Consider the following 22,035-nt stretch of genomic DNA (forward strand, 5'->3'; position numbering starts at 1 on the left):
TCAGTGAGATGATGTCACTCCATCTCTTGTTTCTATTTCCACCTTTCTGGCTTCGATGTTGCCATGGTTGGTTTGATGCTACTGAAAACCAGCATGGAACTGCAGCCTGCAGAAGAAAGTGCTTTGTTTTTAAAACAAAAGTTAGCCTGTGAAGTAACATTTTATTAAAAAGTGTAAATTCAGAATCCTCACTCTGACATTGAACGTCATGCCAAGGACCCCTTTCTGTCAGCCAATGTTATTATATTACTGCAAGAATCATGTCGGATATACCAAATTTTTCATAAATTCACTAAATCGCCTGTTGGTATGCCTCAATGGAAAAACATCAGCTTAAAAGAGCAATAAAACACCAACACAGAACCTGCTAACAGCCACTGAAACTAAACTCCAGCTGTGTCAAACACGTAGAAATATTTATATACTTCTATCTTTACAAACCTACCAGTATGAAGTAATCAATCCTCAAAGATGAAACACTTCTCTGGGTCTCCTACGCCACTTTGCTTGAGAAACTCACTCAAATACAGTTAAGTTTCTGAGCTCACATTTCAAAACAGCTAAGAAAACCAACACGCTTTTCTGAAACAATGAAACAGTGATGGATTTCATCAGAAAATTATTACACGAGGCCCAGAAGATGAATAAACTTTGGATGTTCAACCAATGCCTCAAGAAAAGCAGCTACCACAAAGGTAAAACTGAATCTGGTAGGTAAACAGTGAAATGTCAGAATGAAATCATCTTTCAGGGGGGAAAAGTTCTCATGCACTTCGAAGCGTATCTTACCTACACCTGTTACAAACTGTTCTTCTTCATTCTGTACACTACTTCCAGGCCTCCAACAGAATATTTCACTTTTTTCCAGTAAAAGGTGTTAAAAAGAATAAATCCCTAAAAAAAATAGTCAGGGGAAGACGCTTGCTCTCCAGGAGTTCTTGGGCTGACTCTCCTTTCCCACTCACCCTCAATTCAAAGAGGCTAAGATAAAATTTAGGAGGTTTAATTCAACTCAAGGTTGTGGCCTCCACACACATATTTTTCTCATATAAAAACACTGCAAAAAAATTAATATTGCCATAATCAGAGTGCCAAAGGTGCTGTTGCTTCCTAAGCATCAGTTTCAGTTCTGATGAGTAACCTGTGCCCAGAATCAAGGGCTAGAAGAGGTAAAGACATGGGTAGGAACAGGAACTGAAAGAAGTATTTCTAAGCTTTTCAATAGGAAATACTTCAAGAAAGAAACAAATTCATTTTTTTTTAATTTTAAGATCTCTGACAGTGCTGTTTGCTAGGTCTGGATGAAAAGGATTTTTCTGTTTTGATTTCTACTTTGTTCAGCTGGCCACTTGTCATCAGGACGTATTCCCTCCCTAGTGCTGAAAAGCCAGATGAACATTATATTGAACACCAACCTCCTACAGGCTTCTTAGGTCCTGAATAATCTTAATCCAACAAAAAACAATCCAACTCCCATTATCCAGAGATGCTAGGGACTTCTTTCATACAGCCTGAGTGATTATTGTAATTGCTTTTTTGATTTAAACTGTAGACGTATGCCCTAATCTTTTAATTACATTTCATTTTCCCCTAATTTCTAAGCATTTAGGTTTTAAAACACAGCATTCTTCCGAGCGTTGCTTTTTCCCCCCCTCCAAGTTATTCAAAAACAGACAACCCTGGAACAAATCACACAGCTGCCAGGATCAAGAACGGGGGCAAACCAAGCAAGAAATTCAGAACTTCAGAGTCAAACAACGGAGCGATTCTTTCTCCTAACAAAACCAAGATGAAGTTTAATGCTTATAAACCACCCCTTTTTCCCCTCACTCACAGAACAAGAGTACAGGCCTGAATCTTGCCATCCTGAACACCAGGCAACATCTGCAAAGCTTCAGTTTGAGTATTAAAAACACCTAGGGAGAGGCAACTACAGAACGCCGCCCCAAATATGTATGCACACAACACAATGTCCTTACACCCAAGAGAATTAATACTATTGCTAATTGTTAGGCCTGCAAGGATAAATTCATGGAGAGAGCATATCGGCTGTGGGAAGGGCACAAAAAAAAATACAAGCCCATTTCCAGGTACCTGGGGCAAAGCTTAGCACTAGCTTAGAAGCAGTTTTCATTAACTCCGGCAGGAAAGAAAAGTGAGAGGCCTGGAAAAAGCTGTCTGCGTGGTTTTTCGTGTGCTGTGAACACAGAAGATAACGTTATATTAACACTTTGGTGGAAGATGCCAGAGCCAAGATTCCTGAGGTGGCACAAAAGAAATCCTACAACCAGCTATGGCATTGACTTTTCTCTACAGTCCCTACGGAGATGACATTTGCTTAATGAGTGAATATAAAACTGGAAAGCTAACACTAAGACATCCCTCCCTTCATTAATCCACAAGAGAGGCACTGGCAGTGTTCAGACTGCATTTCAGCAACAACAGCAAGAGCAAGCACTAATGGAGGGAGAGAGAGGAGCTCTTCCACTGCGCTGATCCCAAACAGAAGATGCAATTCTCTCTGAAAGCCCTCACCTGAGAAACAGGGACTGCCTCGATCTTCCAAGACCTGAGAAAATAAAATTACACTTTTTCCAGAACTGAAATTAAGCTTCTGAGGCACAGTATTCTCCAGGACACGATTATAGAAGAGACTGATTTGGCCTGGAAGAGTAGAACATCGCCTGGTCTATGAGAACAATTAGCACATGCCCAACAAGCTTCTGTTAAGAAAACTTTCTAGGAATAAACAAGCAAGCTAAGTGAACTCTTGCTCTGCTTCATGTTACCACTGAGGATTATTGTGCAGGCACCCCACCTGCAGCCCCCTCAGGGACGCTGGTTTAGTGATGGAACCCAGCAGGTCAGGTTGATGGTTGAATTGAAAGATCTTGAAGGTTATTTTGCAACCTAAATGATTCATATAAATGCCATTTGGGGATTTGATGCACATAAAGGAATGGAAACAAGTGCAAGGATTGCCCCTTTGTATTTCAGAAGAGTGTATTGAAAATATGAAACAAAAATTATGAGTTATCATACATTTAGGCAGCAATTATGGACCAAGTAAAACAATATTGAAAGGGTATTTAAACAGCATGTATTCTCCTCTGTCCTGCTAAAATCACTCTTCTTTTGTTTAATCACCAATCTCAAGTCAAGTTTTCTATTTTGTTGGTACTTACGCTTACTAAGAAAACAGGAAGTTCATCAGCAGGTTGTTGTTTTTGTAAAGGTGGGGAAGAATGGTAAATTAGACAGCCTACTGCTCAAAAAAAAAAGAAAAATCAGTTTTAATTGACAACATATTTATATTTCTGCCTCCACCCTACCAGAAAGCCAGATTCTGTGACAGCTGTTCTGGCATATATTGTAAAAAACACATTAACTCCAAAAGAGAAGGAGAAAAAAATAAGAAATAATTAGTGGAGTTAATAGAGTGCTTGAATTTGTTTCAGTTGCCTGACTTGATATTTACCAACACTCAGTCCCCACAAACTTGAGCAAAACTGCAACTAATAAAAGAGAGTGAAAGTTACTTCCCAGAACTTATCTTTGAAGAATATGTTTACTTCTGCTTTCATTTTAAAGGCATCACGATGCAAGAGGCTTTTAAGCAGCAGAGGCTACTGTTTTAGAACATCTCAGCTTTGCCAGTCGAAGTGCTCTGCGCACAAAATGTGATTATAAACACACCTAGACAGACAGTGACACCTACCAGATCCGAATTGGAGCTGTCAGCCAACCCCTCTGAAAAAGGAAGAAAAAAAAAAGCAGGGGGCAGATTTCCTGACAGTTTTCTCCTTGTCACTGAATACAAAAAAAAAAAACAGAAAAATCATCCCATTCAGTAAATTCATACTGTGGGAATGCTGACTTTAATGGACTATTCAGAGGAAAGACGTCAAAGAATAAAAAGCTGCACATAATTGATGGCACCAATTTCAAAACATACCATATTAAGGCAACATAAAAAGTTGCTCGTTTTTATGTCTTTCCATTAAAGGCTCATGCACACTATTCTTTAAGCAGCCACTCATTAAAAACTCCAGGGAAGGAACAAAGCGGGACAGTAAATATTAAGCACATGATTTTCAGCAAACTCTGAGTTAGTTCACTCCGTTTTAAGTTTTCCATCTTAAAAGTGTTGTAACTCACAACGCTGCTAAGTAGAACGTTGAATTTTACAGAATTACAGGATTTTTTGCAGCAGGTATTTTACCTGCTCAATAATCGTGACAAATTCCTGATTCAACTCACAGAAGATCCTTCTAAATACTGGAAGGGGCAGCGCAGGGGCAGGATCCACATAAATGCTGAAGGGCTACTGCGTGGGTAAGTGTTATCTTGCATCAGGATTGCCAACGCAGCAACTTTGGAGTCACCAGCACCAGTAGTTGGCAAACTATGCACCTGCAAACCACCTTGTGTTCATCAGAAAAACAGATCCATAAGATAACTGAGCCAAAAAAATAAACCCAGTGAAGACACTCTGTGTGTAAACCTCTTTTTTAATATGTTTTTCTCAAGCACACTCATTTACTAAGCTATCAGGTAGGAGTGGGGAGAGAAAGCAAAAGAAAGAAGCAGGAAAATGAAAAATAATGGATGAATGGAGGAAGAAATCAACTAAACTGAAAGGGAAAAAAGGCAAAATCATCAACTCTCAAGCCCAGGTCTTGAGCTTTTGAGTCTGGGGATTAAACAAATAATGAAAAAGATCCAATTGAGGATGTCAGCCCAGAAGATTTTCCTTTAGCAGCTGTGATCAGCAGGTAGTCAGACTCATTTGGAACAGAGAGGAAGGAAAACTGCCTAAGATTCCAAACATTCTCCTTCAAGCGTTGGTAGATTGGTGGCTGAGGCATTGCCTCACCTACCATAAACACACTAATTTTGCTACAGACTAATGAGAAAATAGAATGCGAGGAGCAGAAAACTTTAAATTCTGTCTTGACAGGTGAAAATTGGCTCCTCTCCCCGACATTCCAAAACTAGCACCTTGCTCCTGTCAAAAGTATGTCCTACACTCGATCCTCATTAAAACAAAACAGGGTTCACTTGGTCTTCCACAAGCTTTCAATCTCTAAAATGAACACTGACCTCTATTGTTCTGTTCCTGCAGGCAAGGTTATCTGATTTAGACAACGGTTGAGGGTGCTGTGCAGCCAACATTGTCTGACATCATTTGTCAAACAGTTCTCACAGGTAGGTGCAACTTCATGGGAAATTTCAGCTTCCTTCCAATTAAGCTGGACAAAAGATGTCTCTAAAAATACATCTCTTCCAGCTGCCAGGCAAGAGCACCATCTGGTGTTCAGCTAATTAAACTTTCAACCTGCTTTTGGATCAAGTTTGTGGGTTTTTTTGTTTGTTTGTTTAATATTTTTTCTTTCTTTTTTTTGTTTAAACACACTCATCTTGCACCAGATCTGACACCATGAAATAGTCACAAAAAAAAATTATAAATCAAGCTACGAAAGACTTTTTTACCTTGGTAGGAAGTTCTTTACTTCTTTACTTCCCCCTAAAAGCCCCAATGCAGCAATACATGAGCTCTTAGAATACTGTCCAGCTTGTCACAGGTGGGCTCTAAACAATTCTTGCTTCCTCAGAGAACTTAGAGACAGCAATGTTCCCTCACCCACTGCCAAATACATACTGTCCTTTACAAGCTTTACAACACTTGGAGGTTTTCTTGCTAACTTCTGACTATTCCCATGACGCAGAAGCCAAAATCCTTCCCTCTCCGCAATCATTACAAAAACCAGAGGTTAGTAAATGCCACTCGGTTGCTTACCTTGACCATTTTCCCTGAAGTCATAAAACACGTCAACTATCTCACTAGAAATTTTGTTTCATCCTTTACTCAATCACTCATTTATACAAAATACTCAAGAGTTCAGTCAGGGTAGTCAAATTCTGCACCAGTTTTACCCCTTCTTTAAAAAAATCTTTGATTTTCATTCACATTGACAGGAGCTCTGGTTTAAGAAATAACTGAAAGATGTGAATAACATCGGCCAGAACAGTTCTCAAATACATTTTCAATTGATTAAAGATGATAACTGGTCCATATTTCAGCAGTAACACGTACTGGTCTATTTACACCTGTTATAAGTGTGTTTAGACATTTAAGAACATTTATTCAAAAGCTAAGCACTTCACAAGGGAATACTGCTAATAATAAAGGGTTTAAGTAAGACGTTTACCTGACAGAGAAGTATCAGGTCACTCTGTAAATTGTAAGAAGAGATTAAGAATTCCAGATTGTTCTTGTAAAACTGATAAGCCTTATGCAGGGCAATGGACTTGGGTTAAAATGAGTCTGAACACACATATTTCTGGACACGTGCTATGGAGAGCACGTTCCGTTTATTGCCACATCATTTGCTAGAGTGGTAAGATGTACAAAACTGCCAAACTTCCTTTAAATCGTAAAAGAGGAGGAAAAAAAAAAAGAGACTAAGGAACATAACAGCTAACCTACAATTAAGCCACAGGGGATGTACAATTCACTGTAAGTTCAGAGGAAATATTCTTCTGGTGCTGCAGAAACACCGGAGGTTCGCTCAGAAAAAGCCACCCCAAAACAAACAAAAAATCCTCCCTAACACTACAGAGTGCACTTTTGATTTATTTTTTTTCCTGTCTATCAGGGGGAATAAATAGCGAATATAGCTATGAGGACAAAAGGAACTCACAAGAACAAAACAAAACACCAAAAAAAAAAAGTATTTTATACAGACATTTATTCCCTTGCTACCTAAAATAGGAATATATATAAAAAAATACTCATTTGTTTTCAGACTTGGCACTTCTATAAATATATTACAAGGTTTAGTTCTTTCACGAGCACCATCTTACCTGTTTGTTGGAGTGGTAAAGCTAAAAGACAGCAGTTGATTCCAGAAGGGGTCATTCTCAGAGATGGGCTCTGCTCCTGACAACTTCTTTAGGTATTCGTTTTCTGGAAGCTCGCTGATGCTGCTGCTATTCGCTCCCATCTTCTTTACTTGGCAAATCACCTTCTAAATCTTCATTTCTTAAAAAAAAATAAAAGAAATATTTACAACCTTTGGTACAAATAAGGAATATCCAGATCTTAAACCAGCAATCCGTAAGGCTTTGGTTCACTGCCTTAAAGAGTTACTGAAAAGTAGAAAACAGAGGCACGTAGGAAGGCATTAAAAGTATTTTCTTTCACCAAACTTAGGTCTACATCATCTTCATCTAAAAAATAAAGTTAGCAGGCTATATACTTCATAATGTATGTGATGGAGGAAAACCCAAGTGACAGTGTCACAGCTGTATCAATATTAAAGTGGGGGAAACTGCAAGAAATCCACAATTTAAATCACGGAGAAATTCCTGCTCTGCAACAACTAAAACATCGCCGCGTTATCAACATTATTCTCATCCTAAATCCAAAACACAGCACCCTACTAGCTACAAGGAGGAAAATTAACTCTATCCTAGCTGAAACCAGGATATAAGGTGACAAGCTCTTCAAAAAAATGTATTCTCCAGCTGAATATCCAGAGATAGGTAGAGGAAAATGCATACTAGCGTAAGGAAAGGGAGCTGGTCACACAGCAGATTGCTGTATACCAGCAGTGATCTACACCTTGAAGATCCCTTTGTGAAATAACGTAGTAGGTTGCAGTCAAGGAGAAAAAAAGCTGAAAAGTAACTTAGAAACACAACTTCTTTTGGATGATACACTGCAGAAGTTGACAGAGATGCACGCCAAATGTCTTTTTCATTATTAGCTGTGTTCTTTTCTGTGTGAAGAGCAAGACTTCGAAAGAGACTTCGAGACCAAGACGTGGTGTTCACTGTGCAACATATGACAGGGTAACCTAAATTCTCATGCAGACTTGCACAAGGAGTAAGAACAGGAACAGATGTAGTAGAAGATGCTTCCCAGAAGCAACTCCTGGTCTCAACGAAGATGCAGGATCAATTATCACTCTAGTAGTAAACTGCTGAGACTCATCATCTGCGCAGAAGCAGCTAATTCCAGAGAACACAACTCTCGCAGCAGTTAGTTTAATAAAGAAGAGTAAAAAAAAAAAAAAAAAAAAAGGAAAACTGAAAAGAAATGAATAGATGCAACCAAAATCTGCAATGTTTGCAGCCTTTGTGGAGGTTACTTGAAGAACTTGTATTAGAGATGTAGCGTGAGCACAAAGTACCCAAGTATTTCAGAAGCTGGATGCCAGTACAGCCAGGATTGAATAAGGGAGACTATTAAGAAATAAAGAGGTCTCCTTTAAAAGGCTCCCTTTAAGCCTGACCAAAACGGAGATAGGTACAATAACCTAATAACCTGACAGAGGTTGCATTTTGCAAAAAAAAAAGTTCTGAAGACACTACCCGGAGCACCTGCAGAAGCCCTTTGGTCATGGGGATCACCTGCAGGAAGAAAAATTTAAGTGGTCTAGTGTAAGATCCTGCCAGGGAATTCTGCAGAGAAGCACTGGGGGATTGTAAGATGGCACGAGCTTAAAAAGATTTCCAAAACTCTTGATGTTTACTCCTAGAACAGAACAAACGCATCTTACCTGAAAAGAAATGTTGCCACTTCAAGGAAATAAAACAAAAACACAAGACTCAGTGTGTACTGCCTTTGAAATAAAGCCAATAAAAAGCTAGAGAATAAAGCAGAAGAGAGACGAAATTGCATAGTACGAGGATACTGGATCATCGTTTAAAGGTAGAAGAACTGAGGTTCAGGTGGCAACGAGTTCTAAACTAGTTCTTGTTAAAAAAAAAAAAAGTTGGCATACTCTCCAGATTTTCTGCAGAGTCCCAACTGATTAAATTCTGCTAACATAAATCCCCCCAAACAAACAGTCCTTGTAAAGCAAGTTTTAACAAAATATTTATTGTCCATTTGCAGATTCAGATTCCTATTCCCCAGCTACCGTGACCAAAGCCATAGCTCTTCAAGTAAGGCAGCGAGCTGCTGGCTAGAGTGCCTTGGGGACTCCCCTGGGGCCCTATATCCTGGCTTACTTCTCCAAACAGAACGATGCTTGGTCAGGAACTGGAGCACGAATTACCACAGTCGTTTGAAAATTTCCCTAATCCTCACTTACCCGTGACTTTCCCCACGCCTGACTTTCGTAACAGCTCCCACTGGCTTTAAGATCCAACCCAAATACACTAAATAAATGATGGTTCTTTGAGAAAAAAAAAAAAAATGTTATATTTCTCTTGAAAAGTGATTCATCTGTTTGCTCAAAAAATATAGAAACAATTTATTAGCAAGTCATTTAGCTCAATATGGTATTGTTACCACTACCAGTAACAACTTTTGATCCTAAACAAGCTGGGAACACCCCCAAAGGATCATAACCTGGTCTGCGTCATGCTGTTGTACATCCAACATCTGTTCAGTGGCGGAACTCGGCTCCACCACGAGAAGCAGATGCTTCAGACCGAATGCAAGAGGTGGCTTTGCGCATCGGGACCCACCCTAATCCCAAACAGATCGGGGTACTCATAAATCTTATGCCAACTGATCTTATAAAGGACCTGAATGTTAATTATTAACAGTGGTTATAAGAATATCATTTTCCTTTTTGAGTTAAAAGCAGCTGGGCAAGACACACGATGTCTCTTCACAGCTTGGCGCATGCCAAATCTTCCTTTGTCCCTTCACATGAACAAAAAATTTGAGCTTCGACACAGCAGCAGCTTCCAAGAACAAATGGAGGAGCAGTATGTGCACTGTTGGGCTTGGAGAAAAGCTTGTCACACCCTCTACACCTTCTGTTTGAACAGTTTTAATATTGGACCTATAATTCCTGTACTAAGTCCCCAACTGGTCGCACAACTTTGACATTTTACTAATCCAGTCCGTAAAGCTGGCTTAGAGCAAAGCAGTTCCCCCTTCCCACGCTGCCCTTGAATCTGCAGACAGCCTGAAAAATACTCTGCGTACGCAGATAAAGATACAGCTATCAATATATCTCTATAAAGCAAAATATAAACGAATATATATACATTATAAAGTGCTCATTTTAAAATAAAAGAATAAGAAATGGTTGTACAGACAGCTTTGGGGCAATCTAGCCTTTTGGCTGTGTCTTGAATACAATCTCAGGAAAATAAATGAAGAACTGATGCTATCACGTTTGAAAAACTAAAAAAAAAAGTCAGTTCTATATAATAAACACTTGGCTTACCTTTACCATTTTTTGCTTTCTCAACTAATCCAAATGGACATTGTTTTCCTTTCAGCCAAAGTAGCCAGAATCACTGTAAAGACAAGAACATGAGATGTCACACTGCATATTCAAGTACCAAGGAAGCTGACACAACGCCTAATTCCTGTTTGCATCCAAGAACCCAGCATTTCAAACCCCATTTCACCTGTGAAATGTTAAAACGTCCCACAAAATCCTAAGACAGAGCTTCCCAGAAGACTTAGGAACAGTAGGCATTATTTAGCTCCAATATTTGAATTCTACTACCCACACATCTTCAGATTTTCTCTGCTCCCTCATGTTACAGGAATATTTATACCTACAGTCAAATCTTTGTGGATTAAACATCACATGCAGCGTTTATCTACAAAACATATGAGCAGAGATTGCCCCCGTGGATAATAAACAGTCTAAGCCTTGTTTATTCCTCACAGTTGAATATTCACATGCAGGATCTGAGCCTAACATTTCCAGATGTCCTCCGAAAGCATCAAGGTTAACCTCCAAAATCTGCCAATTCACCCTCACTGGTTATTTTTTTCCATCTTCAGGACAACCTCGGTTCTCAGCGAACAGCCTGAAAGTTGATCAGTTGAAATAATGTATTGAAATATTTCACTGATGCCATTCGCAGATCGCAATCGACCCATTACCATGATTTCACCTTCCCTCATCTACCAGGCGCTTACAACCAACGGCGGGGAGATTTTAGGATCTGAACTAGATTTTAGGATCTATACCTGTCCCAGCACCTCGGGACAGGTACATTTTTGGACACCACCGTTATGAAGTGGAATGCTCAGCTGCAAGAAAAGAAAACCACATTTTAAAGTCTTTACGAGCAATTTATCTGAGTTGTCCACTGCTTGCTTTGCTGGAAAAGCAACCAGCAACTTTTCTGTTTCTCCTACATAATTCCAGCTGTAACTTTTTATTAAATAATTACTTCATCACGCCTACAAATCTGAGGGTAGAACGACAGCGTCAGGTTTTGTAGCACATCCCTCCACAGAGGGAAGGCACGAGGGCAGTAAGAAACATGACATTTTAAGCCTCAGAAAGATGCTTAGACACCATTAAAAAGGACTGCAATTTTTTAATCCTGATCTATCTCACAGGCTACGCAATTATTTTGGCATCTGTGCTCTCCCGTAATTGGGCATTACGTGCATTTTTACAACAGCTTTCTGCTTGAAATGTTTCCCACAACCAGAAATCTACCTCCAGCACAAAAGACGCACGTAGTAGAGAAAGCCAAATGTGTTTTGCACGCATACGTAATTTTATACTGCCCTACACATCACGATTTATATCCCCTCTCCTGGATCTACTGCGAATGAAGCTGTGTGGCCAAGCTGTATAATTACTAGCAGGTACAATAGGCTTTCCACCCTGGAGAGCCCACGTTGAGGAAATATCATCACCACCTTTATCCACCCTCTTTGACAGCAGCTCATCAGCCAGCGAGCAGGATCTCTGACTCTTGATACCTTCCTCACACAAAAGGAGGAGGATTCTTCTATGCAGGAGGCTTAACAAACCTGCGAGCACAACTGTCAGCCATCGGCGCATTAAAACCACCCTGGGATCCTCCTGGCCATCTGATAAAATCATAAAGCCACCTAAGTTCAGCATTTATTTGCTATATCTCTATTTTTTTTCCTGCTGAACTGATCCCACGAGGTGCTGTGGTGCTAAAACCCCAGAGCAGGACCTGGCCAGGGGCTACCCCTGAGGCAGCAGGGCGTGGAAAAGGGAACAGGGCCTTCCTCAGCACCCTGCGAGCCGAGCAGCGACACCACTCACCCCAGCTGGAGCAACCTGGCCGCTTTTTTGCTTGAAAAAGGGGTAAAATCGGGGATTACATAACACGGTGCCCTACAACCAGGCAACGAGCCCAATAAGCAGGGGTTTCTCTGCTCCCCTGCCTTCAGGAAGCGTTGGCTGGAGGAATTAACAGCGCTGTGCCCACAGAGCCAGCTCACACCGCCACCAGGGGAACCCAGCACCTTACCCTCAGCGCCGGCGACGGCAGGAGGCGGATTTGGGTGCCCGGCAGCCCGCTCCGCCCCGCACCTCAACACACCTGGGGAGATTCGGGGCTCAGGAAGCCAGCACAGAACGCACCCGGAGACAAAAAAAAAAAAAAAAAGCAGCAAAAACAGCGGCGCCGGGGGGCGAAACCGAGCACGCGAAGGGAACGAGCGCGGCCCCCGCCGCCCCCTCAGGGTCCCCTCAGGGTCCCCTCACGGCCCCTAACGGTCGCGCCCCCCCTCGCGCATGCGCGCACGCACCGCCGCCGCTCCCGGCCTTCCACGTCGCCACCGCCTCCCCAGTGCGCATGCGCGCGGGCCGCCGGTGGGAGGGGGGAGAGGGGCGCGGCGCGGGGCACGCTGGGAAATGTAGTTTTCGGCAGGGAGCTGCGGCGGCGGGGCCTGTGGGGTTTTTATACACAATAAAATGCAAAGTGGTGCAAAAGCGCTGCCCGCCAGTAATTCCTGCTGCCCCCAGTAATTCCTGCTGCTCCTTGGGTGGAGTTCACCTGGCAGATAAGCATAAAGATCCCTCTGTACCACAGCCATGGCCGCTCACGCCCCATTTTACCTCACAGAACCTCCTACAAATGTACGTTCAGGCCCTTAGGACGCTGAATAATTCGCAAAATAAAGCTTTTCCAACTTTAGTTTACGTTTTTCGAACATATTTGGAATATAGAGGTGCGCTTCACAGAACGGCAGAGTTTGGGAGGGAGCTCTGCGCTCATCGATTTCTTTACGATTTTCTTCAGGTATTTTCAAGCAAATGGATTTCCTGATCCATCCCCAACAGGATTTGAATCCGCCCAGACAACTTTAGCACTGGAGATCTTAGAGCGAGATCTGCACGAGTGGTTTGGTGCCTAAAGATGCCTAGTCTGCTATTTTCTAAAAGTCTTCAGTGGAAATGAAGCTGTTACCTTGCTTTACTAAATTCTGGTAGCCATCCACCTGCTACCATAAGGTGCCTGAATCCGTCTGTAAATCTTGCTTCTACTGAGTAACATTAAGAACTTTTCTCAATTTTTCTTGGTATTTGTACTCTCATTTCAGAACTTCCTTCTTTTTTCTCTGCTTGCTTTTCTTATACGTAACTTTCTGCAGATGATCTCCTGCACCTTTGCCCAGCTTCAGGATGTAAAAGCAGGCAGTTTGTTTCTTTCACCCGTTTCTCACATTCTTTTTGTGCTAAACTATTTACACTCCGATAGGATTATTGACCTGTTCCTGGAAGAGCATAGAAACAGATTTGCAACACAGATTTCCTGTCCAGACTTCTAGTGAATGCCTCATTCAGGCAAATTTTACACTGTGTATTCCTCACCTGTGTTTAACTGCAGCTATTGGATGTACTAAAACATGCCAGAAAGCACAAGCGGTGTGATTCTAACAAACAAGACAGATTTGCATTATCTGCCTGCTTTGCTTTTTGACAGGCCTTTTTGTACGTGTTTAAATAGTGCTAAGCACACAACCAGAAGCCTAATTTCCACTGCAGTCTGATTTACTGTGTATTTCCACTTGTTTTCTTTTTTTTTGCCCCAAGCATGGAATAAGCTTCTGGTGTCTTCAAATGAGATGTTTCACCTCAAATTATTTCACTAGGGAAAAAAAGACACGAGCATGAGGGAGCACGATGGAGCTCCTTAGTGCAAAACGTGCACAGTTAGTATTGTCTTTTATTGCATGAGTTATACCACGTGCACATGCTCAGAATAACAAAACCAGCTTTTAATATCACAAAGGGATACCAGTCTAGGAGAAAGCTCTGTCTGTGAAACACCGATCAGATGGAGGCTTATGTTCCAAGGGTGTTGTGAAAGCTGATTTTGGAGTAATATGAAATTCACTTCCTTATAGGCTGGTTTATTAAGGGAGAAAAAGCAGCATCAGGTGACATCGGACAAGGAATTTTCTCTAATTTGACTCATTACAATGGTCCAATACCCAGCTGTGAACACCGCAGACTGATCCCCACAATTTCACAAAAAAACAGGCAGTGGTAGGAAGCAACATTCCTCACCAGAGGCATCTGACAGGCCTACCAGGCAAGTAAGTCTTCGGTAGAAGAAAACACGGTTCAAGAATGAACCCAGACCCCAGTGTCAGTTCAAGGACAGTGAGTTGCCTCTTACCACTTCGATGCACAGCCCTTTAATGTGTAATAGGATTGAATGAGTCCCAAAATATTTTCCAGCTCTTCTTGCTATCATAATACCGTCTAGATACCACCCTCTACGTACTATCCATGAAACATTTATATATTAAAAAAAAGGTATGCCCACATGTCTTCTGGGAAAGTGATAAATCCTAAATAGCAACCCCAAATTGCTGAAATATTTTTTTTTGTTGTTGTTTTAATTATTAGTTTGGAATCATTTAGAGAGTCCTCTGGTTTGGCAGAGAAGGACAAAGCAGGAGTTATTAGTTCTGCTCCTACAAAGCACAGAGGCATCATTTTGGGATGCAATTCAGCACCAGAACACATCTTCCCAGGAGAAGGCAGAGGTGGACTCGCTCAATTCGCTTTGTTTATCATGAAGTGTGTAGTTTTCTAAACTCCTTCAGGCTGGGGACTGTCTACAGCTTTTCCTAAGAACAACTGTACGAAGCAGCTAAATTTTCAATAAAGTCCTGCTTTATTATCATTCAAATTACACAAGCACAGTAAAAGATTTTAGTCCCTTTTTTTTTTTTTTTCTAAACACAGACCTGCATCGTTTGAAACCACTGCAACAGAATATAACGCAACAACTCTCTTGCATCATGCACCTGCTGATCCTTTTCAGGAAAGAAAGGCACAACGTTTAAAGGAAAAAAGAAAAAAAAGACTGAAAGTATCAAATCAAGACTTTTTGCTAAGGAAATTTTGCATATAGCGTAACTCTTTTAGCTCATCTGCAAATTTCACACAGCAGTCTGTATTCCTCAGAAGTTGACCGTAATGTTTATGCTGCCACAATGCAATTAATAGTTCTCTAGCGAGGTCAAGAACAGCTTAGTTTCGAAGTGGAAGAATGAAGTATTGCACTCGCAGTCAGTGAAACTAAGAAGCAACACGTTTATCTTCCAAAGCTAGCTTAATCCATAAAACTATTTAACCTAAATCTCTAGTCATGCCCAATAGGTTATAGATGCAAAGTGGTTCCAAGGGAGGGAAATGAAGAATAATTTAACACGGTTTTCAAACGTTTTAAATAAGAAATCTGCTAGCTGCCATTTTAGTGGCAAAAGAGACCTTCTGCTGTATGTGATAAGGGGTTTTATTCAGCTGAAATGTGCAAAGAAGTGCCTCCAAGTGAGAGAAATATCAATCACCAGTTCATATTGGATACCAGGGAATGAAATCCTTCGGAATGAATTCCTTTAATCTGTCTTCTTGTCAGGAAGTTCTGTGGCTCTCTTTGCAGCAACTCCATTCGCAACCCCGTTGCTTTCAAACTGCAAATAAAAGAGCACAGTTAAAAGACATCAAAAGAAACAAGAATAGTGACATTTGGTGATGAAAATGATTTTCAGAAGCAAGGCCAGTGAAAACCTATACAGAAATCTGCCCCCAGATTTACATCTGATGATTTTACATGTGATGATTTGGGGCTTAAACGCATTAATCTTACTCTGTGAACTCCAGACTCATCCTCCTTATCCCTTTCGCTGGCTGAAGGTGCCCGGGGGTTTCCAGCGCTGCCTCCTTGCCCTCGTTTTGTGGCTGTCGTTTCCTGCACGGCTTTCTTGGGCCACACGCGCTTAATGAAAGGTGCGATGACAGGATAGATGTACGGCTCCAGGAACTTCTTGTAGACCCAGAGAAGAACGGGAATGACGATACAGGGAATGCACACCATGGTTTCCTCTTGTTCTAGGACAAAGCTGCTAGGAAAAACCACCTCAAATTTAGAAAAACAACCTCAGATTACACTTCCTGTATGCAATGAGGTAAGAAAACAAAGTCTCAAGAATTTTAGTTAATGTTTAAACAGAAAAGGTTCTTTAACAATAGAACTTTAAAGTTTCAAAAACACTGCCGTTATTCCTCGAGAACAGCTGTACGTTCCCATGTTAAAAAGTCCTCAGGAACAATAATGCTGAGATTCCTGGCATCTTAACAAAAAAAAGAACAAAGTTCGCTATTAATTCATCACCCCTCCAGCTGGGGGTTTGAAAGACACATCCAAAAAGTTTTTGCTTAAACCAAACTAAAAAAACATAAGCAGTGATCCGAAGGGTCAATCCTCGTTTGGGATCCTTGCTTTGCTCTTCCCAAACTGCCCTAGACAAGTGTAGCCCCACTCCCTGGTAACGTCAATTCCAGGAGACTGCTTCCAAGTGTAGTTTTTGCCACTTCAAAGGCAGTTTTACAGGAGCTGAGTCTCCAAAAACAGAAAAAAAAAAAAACATAATAGGAATGAGGTAATCTATTAAAACCCTTGGAAAAGATTTATGCTCTCCTAGAACTTCCTAGATATTAAATCCTCCGTGTGATGCTGAGGACTCAGCCACTAGCTAAAGAATGTACGTGGGGGAATCAACAGAGGCTGCCTCTCTGAGAATGGACTGAGAGTCTGTGCAGTCACTGGGTATCTGGGTATCAAGTCCAGGCTGAAAAATAAGTTCAACTTCTGCCAGCTACTGAACAACATTCGGTTGTTTTAGTTCCAGTGGCTAACGTATTAAAACGTTCCCTCCCCCCAACTTTCCCCTGTGATTCTGTGATGCTGTTGTGTGGTTGGCAGGGTTTATTTTTAGGAAAAACAAACAGGGCGACAGCAAATGATGAAATGTTCATTTCTTTAGGCTTTGCTCCTTTGTGCTAAAGGCTTTTGTTTCTCCCTAAACCAGCGCAGAGGGCAGGCGTGACACTGCAAATACAAGCACGTTCGCTCTTTTTGTTCCCCGCTCATCCTTACGTAAACACAGAGAGCCCGGGCACCCAAACGGCTTCGCTCAGCCCCTTAAGGCCGAGCCGGCCCAGCCCGGCTACCTCACGCAGCCCATCCCCGCGGCGTTCCCCGGCACCAGGCCGTCCCCCACCCGCCGTTACACGGCCGAGCCCCGTCTCCCGGTGCCGTTTGCCTCCCTCCCCTCTCCCCAAACCCTGGAGACGAACGGCGGCGCGGTGGCTCCCCCAAAAAGCACCCCCTCCCCACCTCACCTGAGACCGCAGCTCCCCCCCGTCCACACCGCGCCGCGCCGCCCTCCCGACTGCCGCCGCACCGGAAGCGGCCCCCGCACTTCCGGCGGGCTCGCCCCGCCCACCCCGACCAATAGGAAGCGCCGCGTGCGGGTCACGTGCACCATCGCCCCCCAAGGCTCGGGGGCGTGACGTCACGGCTGGGCGTGACGTCACGCCGTCGTGACGTCACCGCGATGACGTCATCGGCACGGAGAGGACGGAGACAGAGCGGGTGCGAACAGAGCTTTATTGAGGGCGGGGGGAGGGCTACTCCCGGGCCATCAGCTTCTGCTTCTTCAGCTTCTTCTGCGAGATCTGCGGGGGCAACGAGCACAGGGGGGCGTTAATTGGTTAATTAATTAATTAATCACCCCCCCTAATTAATCACCGCCGCCTAATTATGCTGAGGTTGCTCAGAATCAGTGTGGTTTTTTTCATGGGTACTCCAAAGGTGTCCTAAGAGAAGTCATCACGGCAACCTTCCCGTCCCCAAAACGCCCCCTTACCCAAATTCGGGATTTTTAACACCAAAACAACCCCAAAAACCTCTTAAAAGCACTCAGTTTTTTACCTTTTTCTTCTGAGCCACTTCTTCTTCGGGCTTGGGGACGATCTGCTCCTTCTCGGTGAGGATCATCTCGATGTGGCAGGGGGAGCTCATGTAGGGGTTGATCCGCCCGTGGGCTCGGTAGGTGCGCCGGCGCATTTTGGGGGCCTTGTTCACCTGGATGTGCTCGATCACCAGCGAATCCACGTCCAGCCCCTGCGGAAAAGGGATAAAACCAAAAGGATTCGGCCTTATTGCGCCTTAATTCGCTCCACAAATTAATCCTGCAGCAGAACCGCGACGCCGCAAGGCAGAGAAGCACCGAACTCTCCCCCTCTGTGTCATAATTAACTTATTTCGTGCTGATGGCTCAGAAAAAAACAAAGATTATTTCATGGTCATTCCAAAGGTGTCCTAAGATAGTCATCACCGCCATCAGAATCTCCAAATAAACCACTGAGTGTGCTACAATAGGTACAAACCAACCAGGAGCCCAGGGATGGTGCTTTTGGGGGATTTTAGGAGGGCACAAACGCACAGAGCCGCGGGGACGGCGTGCGTTTAGTAACATCCACCCCACCCACCTTGAGCTCAGCGTTGCTCTCCGCGTTTTTCAGCATGTGCAGCAAGAACTCCGCGCTTTTCTTGGGCCAGCGGCCCTGCGTCCAGCCCCACTGCTTGGCCTGTGAGAGAAAAAGAGAAGGGTTTTGATCCCAGCACGATGTAATTCACCCTTTTATTCTTATTAGCTTGTTGTTACGCGTCCTTTTACTTCGATTGCTCAGAATAAGAATTTCTTTTCACGTTGAATCCAAAGGTGTCCTAAGAAAGTCATCACAGCAATCGAAGGGCACGATTCTACACCTCGCACAAGAGCAAACCAACAGAATTAAATATAATCTGGTATTTGATACCCCAAATAGGTGTGATGCTTGCTGTATCGGAGCTCAGAGCAACTCTTGGCTCATCCATGCCATATGAACATCGCTTTTTGTTCTTTCTGTAAAGAAATGAACCCAAAACCCTTCCCGCATCTTCATCCCAGCCCTCACCTGGGCGCATCTACCAACGCCTCCGTTGTAGCGCCGGAAGGGAACGCACTGCTTCTTCAGGGTCACGTCCTTCAGGTACTTGGTGGCCTTGCGGATGTGCATGCCCTTGATGGCCTGGGCAGTCTCACGAGTGTTCTGACAAGAAAAATAAAAACACAGCTGAAAGCTCCTCTTAACACTTCTCACGTTCCAATGGGAGTAAAAGCACTCGCCCCTTTCTCCTGCATTTTCACCCTTCTTTTCCTTTCTCCAAGGAAAGACACAATCAGATTCTTTATTACCACAAACTCACTTTAAAAGAAGCCACCAAAAAAAGAATAATAATTAGCATCTTTTTTTTTTTTTTCCACTTACAATTCTTAGTATGACCCCCATTACCGACTTCACAGCTCTGTGATGCCTTTATACTGTTTCTATACCCCGAGCTTTCCACCCAACAAATTTAAAATTCAGGATTTCTCCTTATCACAGCTCCCTCTTTGGCCACTAATCCAAAAAAGCGGAAGCCTGAACGACAAATTCCTGTCACAACACCCAGTATGGCACCTCACAGGAAGCAAAGAGAACACAAGCTATACAAACAAGCCACAAAATTTAACATCTATGTAAGGGGATTAAAAAAAAGAGAGTGAAAAGCATCAGAAGAAAAATCAAGAATAAGTTACCAGTGCTTAATGAATTTACTCGTTGATTTCTGCATTTAATATATGATTATAATAGAAGAACAAACCAAAATAAAGCTTTTTTCACCTGCACTATATAACACTCATCAGAAAAGCAGATTCTCAGCTTTATTTTTGTGATTAACCCAAATTATTCTTATATTCGCTGCTAAGCCTTTTCCAGAGCAACGTATGAACTTGTATCACCACTCATGCCAGAAGCTTGCTGCCATGCTTCTCGGCCACTAAAATGACAGGACGAGCAGGGAAATCCTTCCCAATAGAGACAAATACAACAAAATCACTATTTCTAGTCTAATTCCTCCCGCTACCTTCCCCCCAATTGCCTATTTCCTTCTCTATTAGGCCGCAATCTAAGAACAGCCCCTTTTATTTTTGTTCCTGCAGATAAAGGTCATAACAAGCAGCCTGAGCACACGCAGGCCGTAACCTACACCACCACGCTTCAGTAATTAACTAATAAAATGGGAAAATAAAGGCCACCTGCTTCCAAAATCCAGCTTGGGTTTCCCCACCGCGCACCGGCCACGTACCTTGAAGTGCACCCGCAGGTTGGAGCCCCGGGACTTGCATGCTGCGGAGAGAAGAGACCAATTTATTAAAAAAACAACGATTTCAGGGAGGAATATGGAAATAGAGGCTGGAGAACAACTCACATTTCGTGGGGTTCTCCGGATCCAGCGAGTAGCGGACCATCCTGGGGGCTCAGCTGCGAAGAAAAGGGAAAAAAAATCACATTAAGCTTCTAATAAAGACATGGAGAAGGCTGAGCTCTTTCCTCAGAGCCGACAGCGAGCTGAAAAGGCCCCTCAGAGATAAAATTTTCCACAATTAAATCTAAATATGTCCTAAGAAAGCGTGTGTCCCCCCCCCCCGTTCCCTCCCCGCTGCCTCAGGGCCCGCTCCCCCCTCACAGCCCCGGCACCTCCGCGCTCCGCCATCTGCGGCACCAGCGCCGCAAACAACGATGGCAGCAGCCAGCCCGAGCCTCCTCCGAGGCCCCTCATGGCCTCCCCGAGCTGTTCGGGGCCGGATGATGCCGGATGGCGGCGGATGATGAGCCCTCACCTCAGGGAGGCGGCGGGGAAGAGGAAGGGCGGCGCCGGGCGGGAGGCGGGGAGAGCGCCGGGGCCGCTCTCGCGAGAAAACGCGGGGGTGCCTCAGCTCTGTCGTGACATCGGCTGTCGCGACAGAGCCGAGCAGCACCCGATAAACAGAGAGAGTGGCTGAGAGCGGGGTCCAAACGCTGTTTGAGCTCCACAGGGAGCCTCGCCCCAACGCCCAGCCCGCCCCTCCCCTGTCCCGTTTTTTAAGGGTTCAAAATTAGGATTTTGCAGTGAAAAATCCCGTCAGTCCTGCAGATCCTAAAGGGATCGTGCTGGCATAACGGTGGGGAGGAGGTTAAAAGGATAAAGGGACAGTGGAAGGTCCAAAATTCCCCAAATGGCCAAGTAAAATTGTCTATATTTGTATATATTTGTACATATTTGCACCCCTCGGTACAAGAAGGACATAATGGCCAGGGATGTGTCCAGAGAAGGTGGTGAAGGGTCAGGAGCACAAGTCCTGTGAGGAACTGGGGGTGTTTAATCTGGAGAAGGGGAAGTTTTATTGCTTTCCCCAAAGACCTCAGAGACCTCATTGCTCTCTACAACTCCATGAAGGGGTGGGGAGCTGGGGTCGGCCTCTTCTCACCCATAACTAGTGATAGGACCAGAGGGAATGGCCTCAAGTTGTGCCAGGGGAGGTTCAGGGTGGAAATGAGGAGATTTTCTGTCAGAAAGTGTCGATAGGTACAGGGACGGGTTGCCCAGGGAGGTGGTGGGGTCACCGTCCCTAAGGGTGTTCAAGGAGAGGTTGGACGTGGTGCTTGGGGACACGGTTTAGTGGTGACATTGGTTGTAGGGTGATGGCTGGACCGGATGATCTCGGAGGTCCCTTCAAACCCTAATGATTATAGGATTCTACATCCAGGGCTGCCCTGTTTCAGGAACCATGCAGGTCTTTTGCCTATTGTGGGGCAAGCAGCACCGAAGGGCCAGGGAAATTAATCCCCTCTGTCCACCTGTAGCACATTTGGGTAATTCCTACTGTCCTTAACCCTATTTCACTTCTGGGAGCTTCTGCCGGTGCCTTTGCCCCATAACCAGGACAAGAAGAAGGGGGTGAGATGGGCTGCGTGGAGAGGCAGATTCGCGACTGAAGCAATGGCAAAATTGCCCTGGCGGCTTCCTGGCTATGCAGGGATGACACCTGTTTTATTCAGGAAAGCCAAGCCTGGTCATCTGAAAAAAGACCCAAACAAACCAATTTCTCTCACCCTCAGG

General features: G+C 43.6%; 3 protein-coding genes and 3 non-coding genes across 21 annotated transcripts in view; all 6 read right to left on the bottom strand.

Moving 5' to 3' along the window:
- The window catches only part of DYM (dymeclin), a 432,971-nt gene extending 420,393 nt beyond the window's left edge, over window positions 1-12,578 (bottom strand). For 9 of the 15 annotated variants that reach the window (XR_011090608.1, XR_011090609.1, XM_068664801.1 and 6 more), the window contains exons 1-3: window positions 12,232-12,505; window positions 10,197-10,269; window positions 6,868-7,045 (exon numbers count right to left, since the gene is read on the bottom strand). Coding sequence is in view for 13 of the 15 variants with exons in the window: in XM_068664801.1 (XP_068520902.1) it covers window positions 6,868-7,007 (140 nt within the window). In the remaining 2 variants the exon portion in view is untranslated. The other 6 variants (XM_068664798.1, XM_068664793.1, XM_068664795.1 and 3 more) reach the window with 6 other exon arrangements.
- A 1,336-nt stretch (window positions 12,579-13,914) lies between these two features.
- CWH18orf32 (chromosome W C18orf32 homolog) lies at window positions 13,915-17,530 on the bottom strand. Of its 2 annotated transcripts, none has more exons than XM_068664852.1 (3): window positions 17,406-17,530; window positions 15,871-16,123; window positions 13,915-15,694 (listed from the first exon to the last, which is right to left on the bottom strand). In XM_068664852.1, the coding sequence occupies exons 2-3, from the start codon at window positions 16,096-16,098 to the stop codon at window positions 15,620-15,622; spliced, it is 303 nt and encodes a 100-aa protein (XP_068520953.1). In that variant the 5' UTR covers window positions 16,099-16,123; window positions 17,406-17,530; the 3' UTR covers window positions 13,915-15,619. The 2 variants fall into 2 exon arrangements, with proteins under 2 accessions (XP_068520953.1, XP_068520954.1); XM_068664853.1 differs by having other exon boundaries at window positions 17,435-17,510.
- Window positions 17,531-17,656: 126 nt separating this feature from the next.
- On the bottom strand, window positions 17,657-20,841 carry RPL17 (ribosomal protein L17). The gene is made up of 7 exons (XM_068664849.1): window positions 20,777-20,841; window positions 20,365-20,417; window positions 20,242-20,282; window positions 19,026-19,160; window positions 18,558-18,656; window positions 17,998-18,189; window positions 17,657-17,741 (listed from the first exon to the last, which is right to left on the bottom strand). Exons 2-7 carry the CDS (start codon window positions 20,402-20,404, stop codon window positions 17,694-17,696), a joined length of 555 nt encoding a protein of 184 aa, XP_068520950.1. The 5' UTR covers window positions 20,405-20,417; window positions 20,777-20,841; the 3' UTR covers window positions 17,657-17,693.
- Window positions 17,835-17,904, bottom strand: LOC137847573 (small nucleolar RNA SNORD58). Its single transcript, XR_011090969.1, has one exon. It is a non-coding gene; the product is annotated as a small nucleolar RNA SNORD58 (small nucleolar RNA).
- LOC137847574 (small nucleolar RNA SNORD58) lies at window positions 18,339-18,408 on the bottom strand. The gene has a single exon (XR_011090970.1). It is a non-coding gene; the product is annotated as a small nucleolar RNA SNORD58 (small nucleolar RNA).
- Window positions 18,750-18,816, bottom strand: LOC137847572 (small nucleolar RNA SNORD58). Its single transcript, XR_011090968.1, has one exon. It is a non-coding gene; the product is annotated as a small nucleolar RNA SNORD58 (small nucleolar RNA).
- Window positions 20,842-22,035: the final 1,194 nt, after the last annotated feature.

Source organism: Anas acuta, chromosome W (genome assembly GCF_963932015.1).
Source record: "Anas acuta chromosome W, bAnaAcu1.1, whole genome shotgun sequence".
In the NCBI taxonomy this organism is placed as follows: domain Eukaryota; kingdom Metazoa; phylum Chordata; class Aves; order Anseriformes; family Anatidae; genus Anas; species Anas acuta.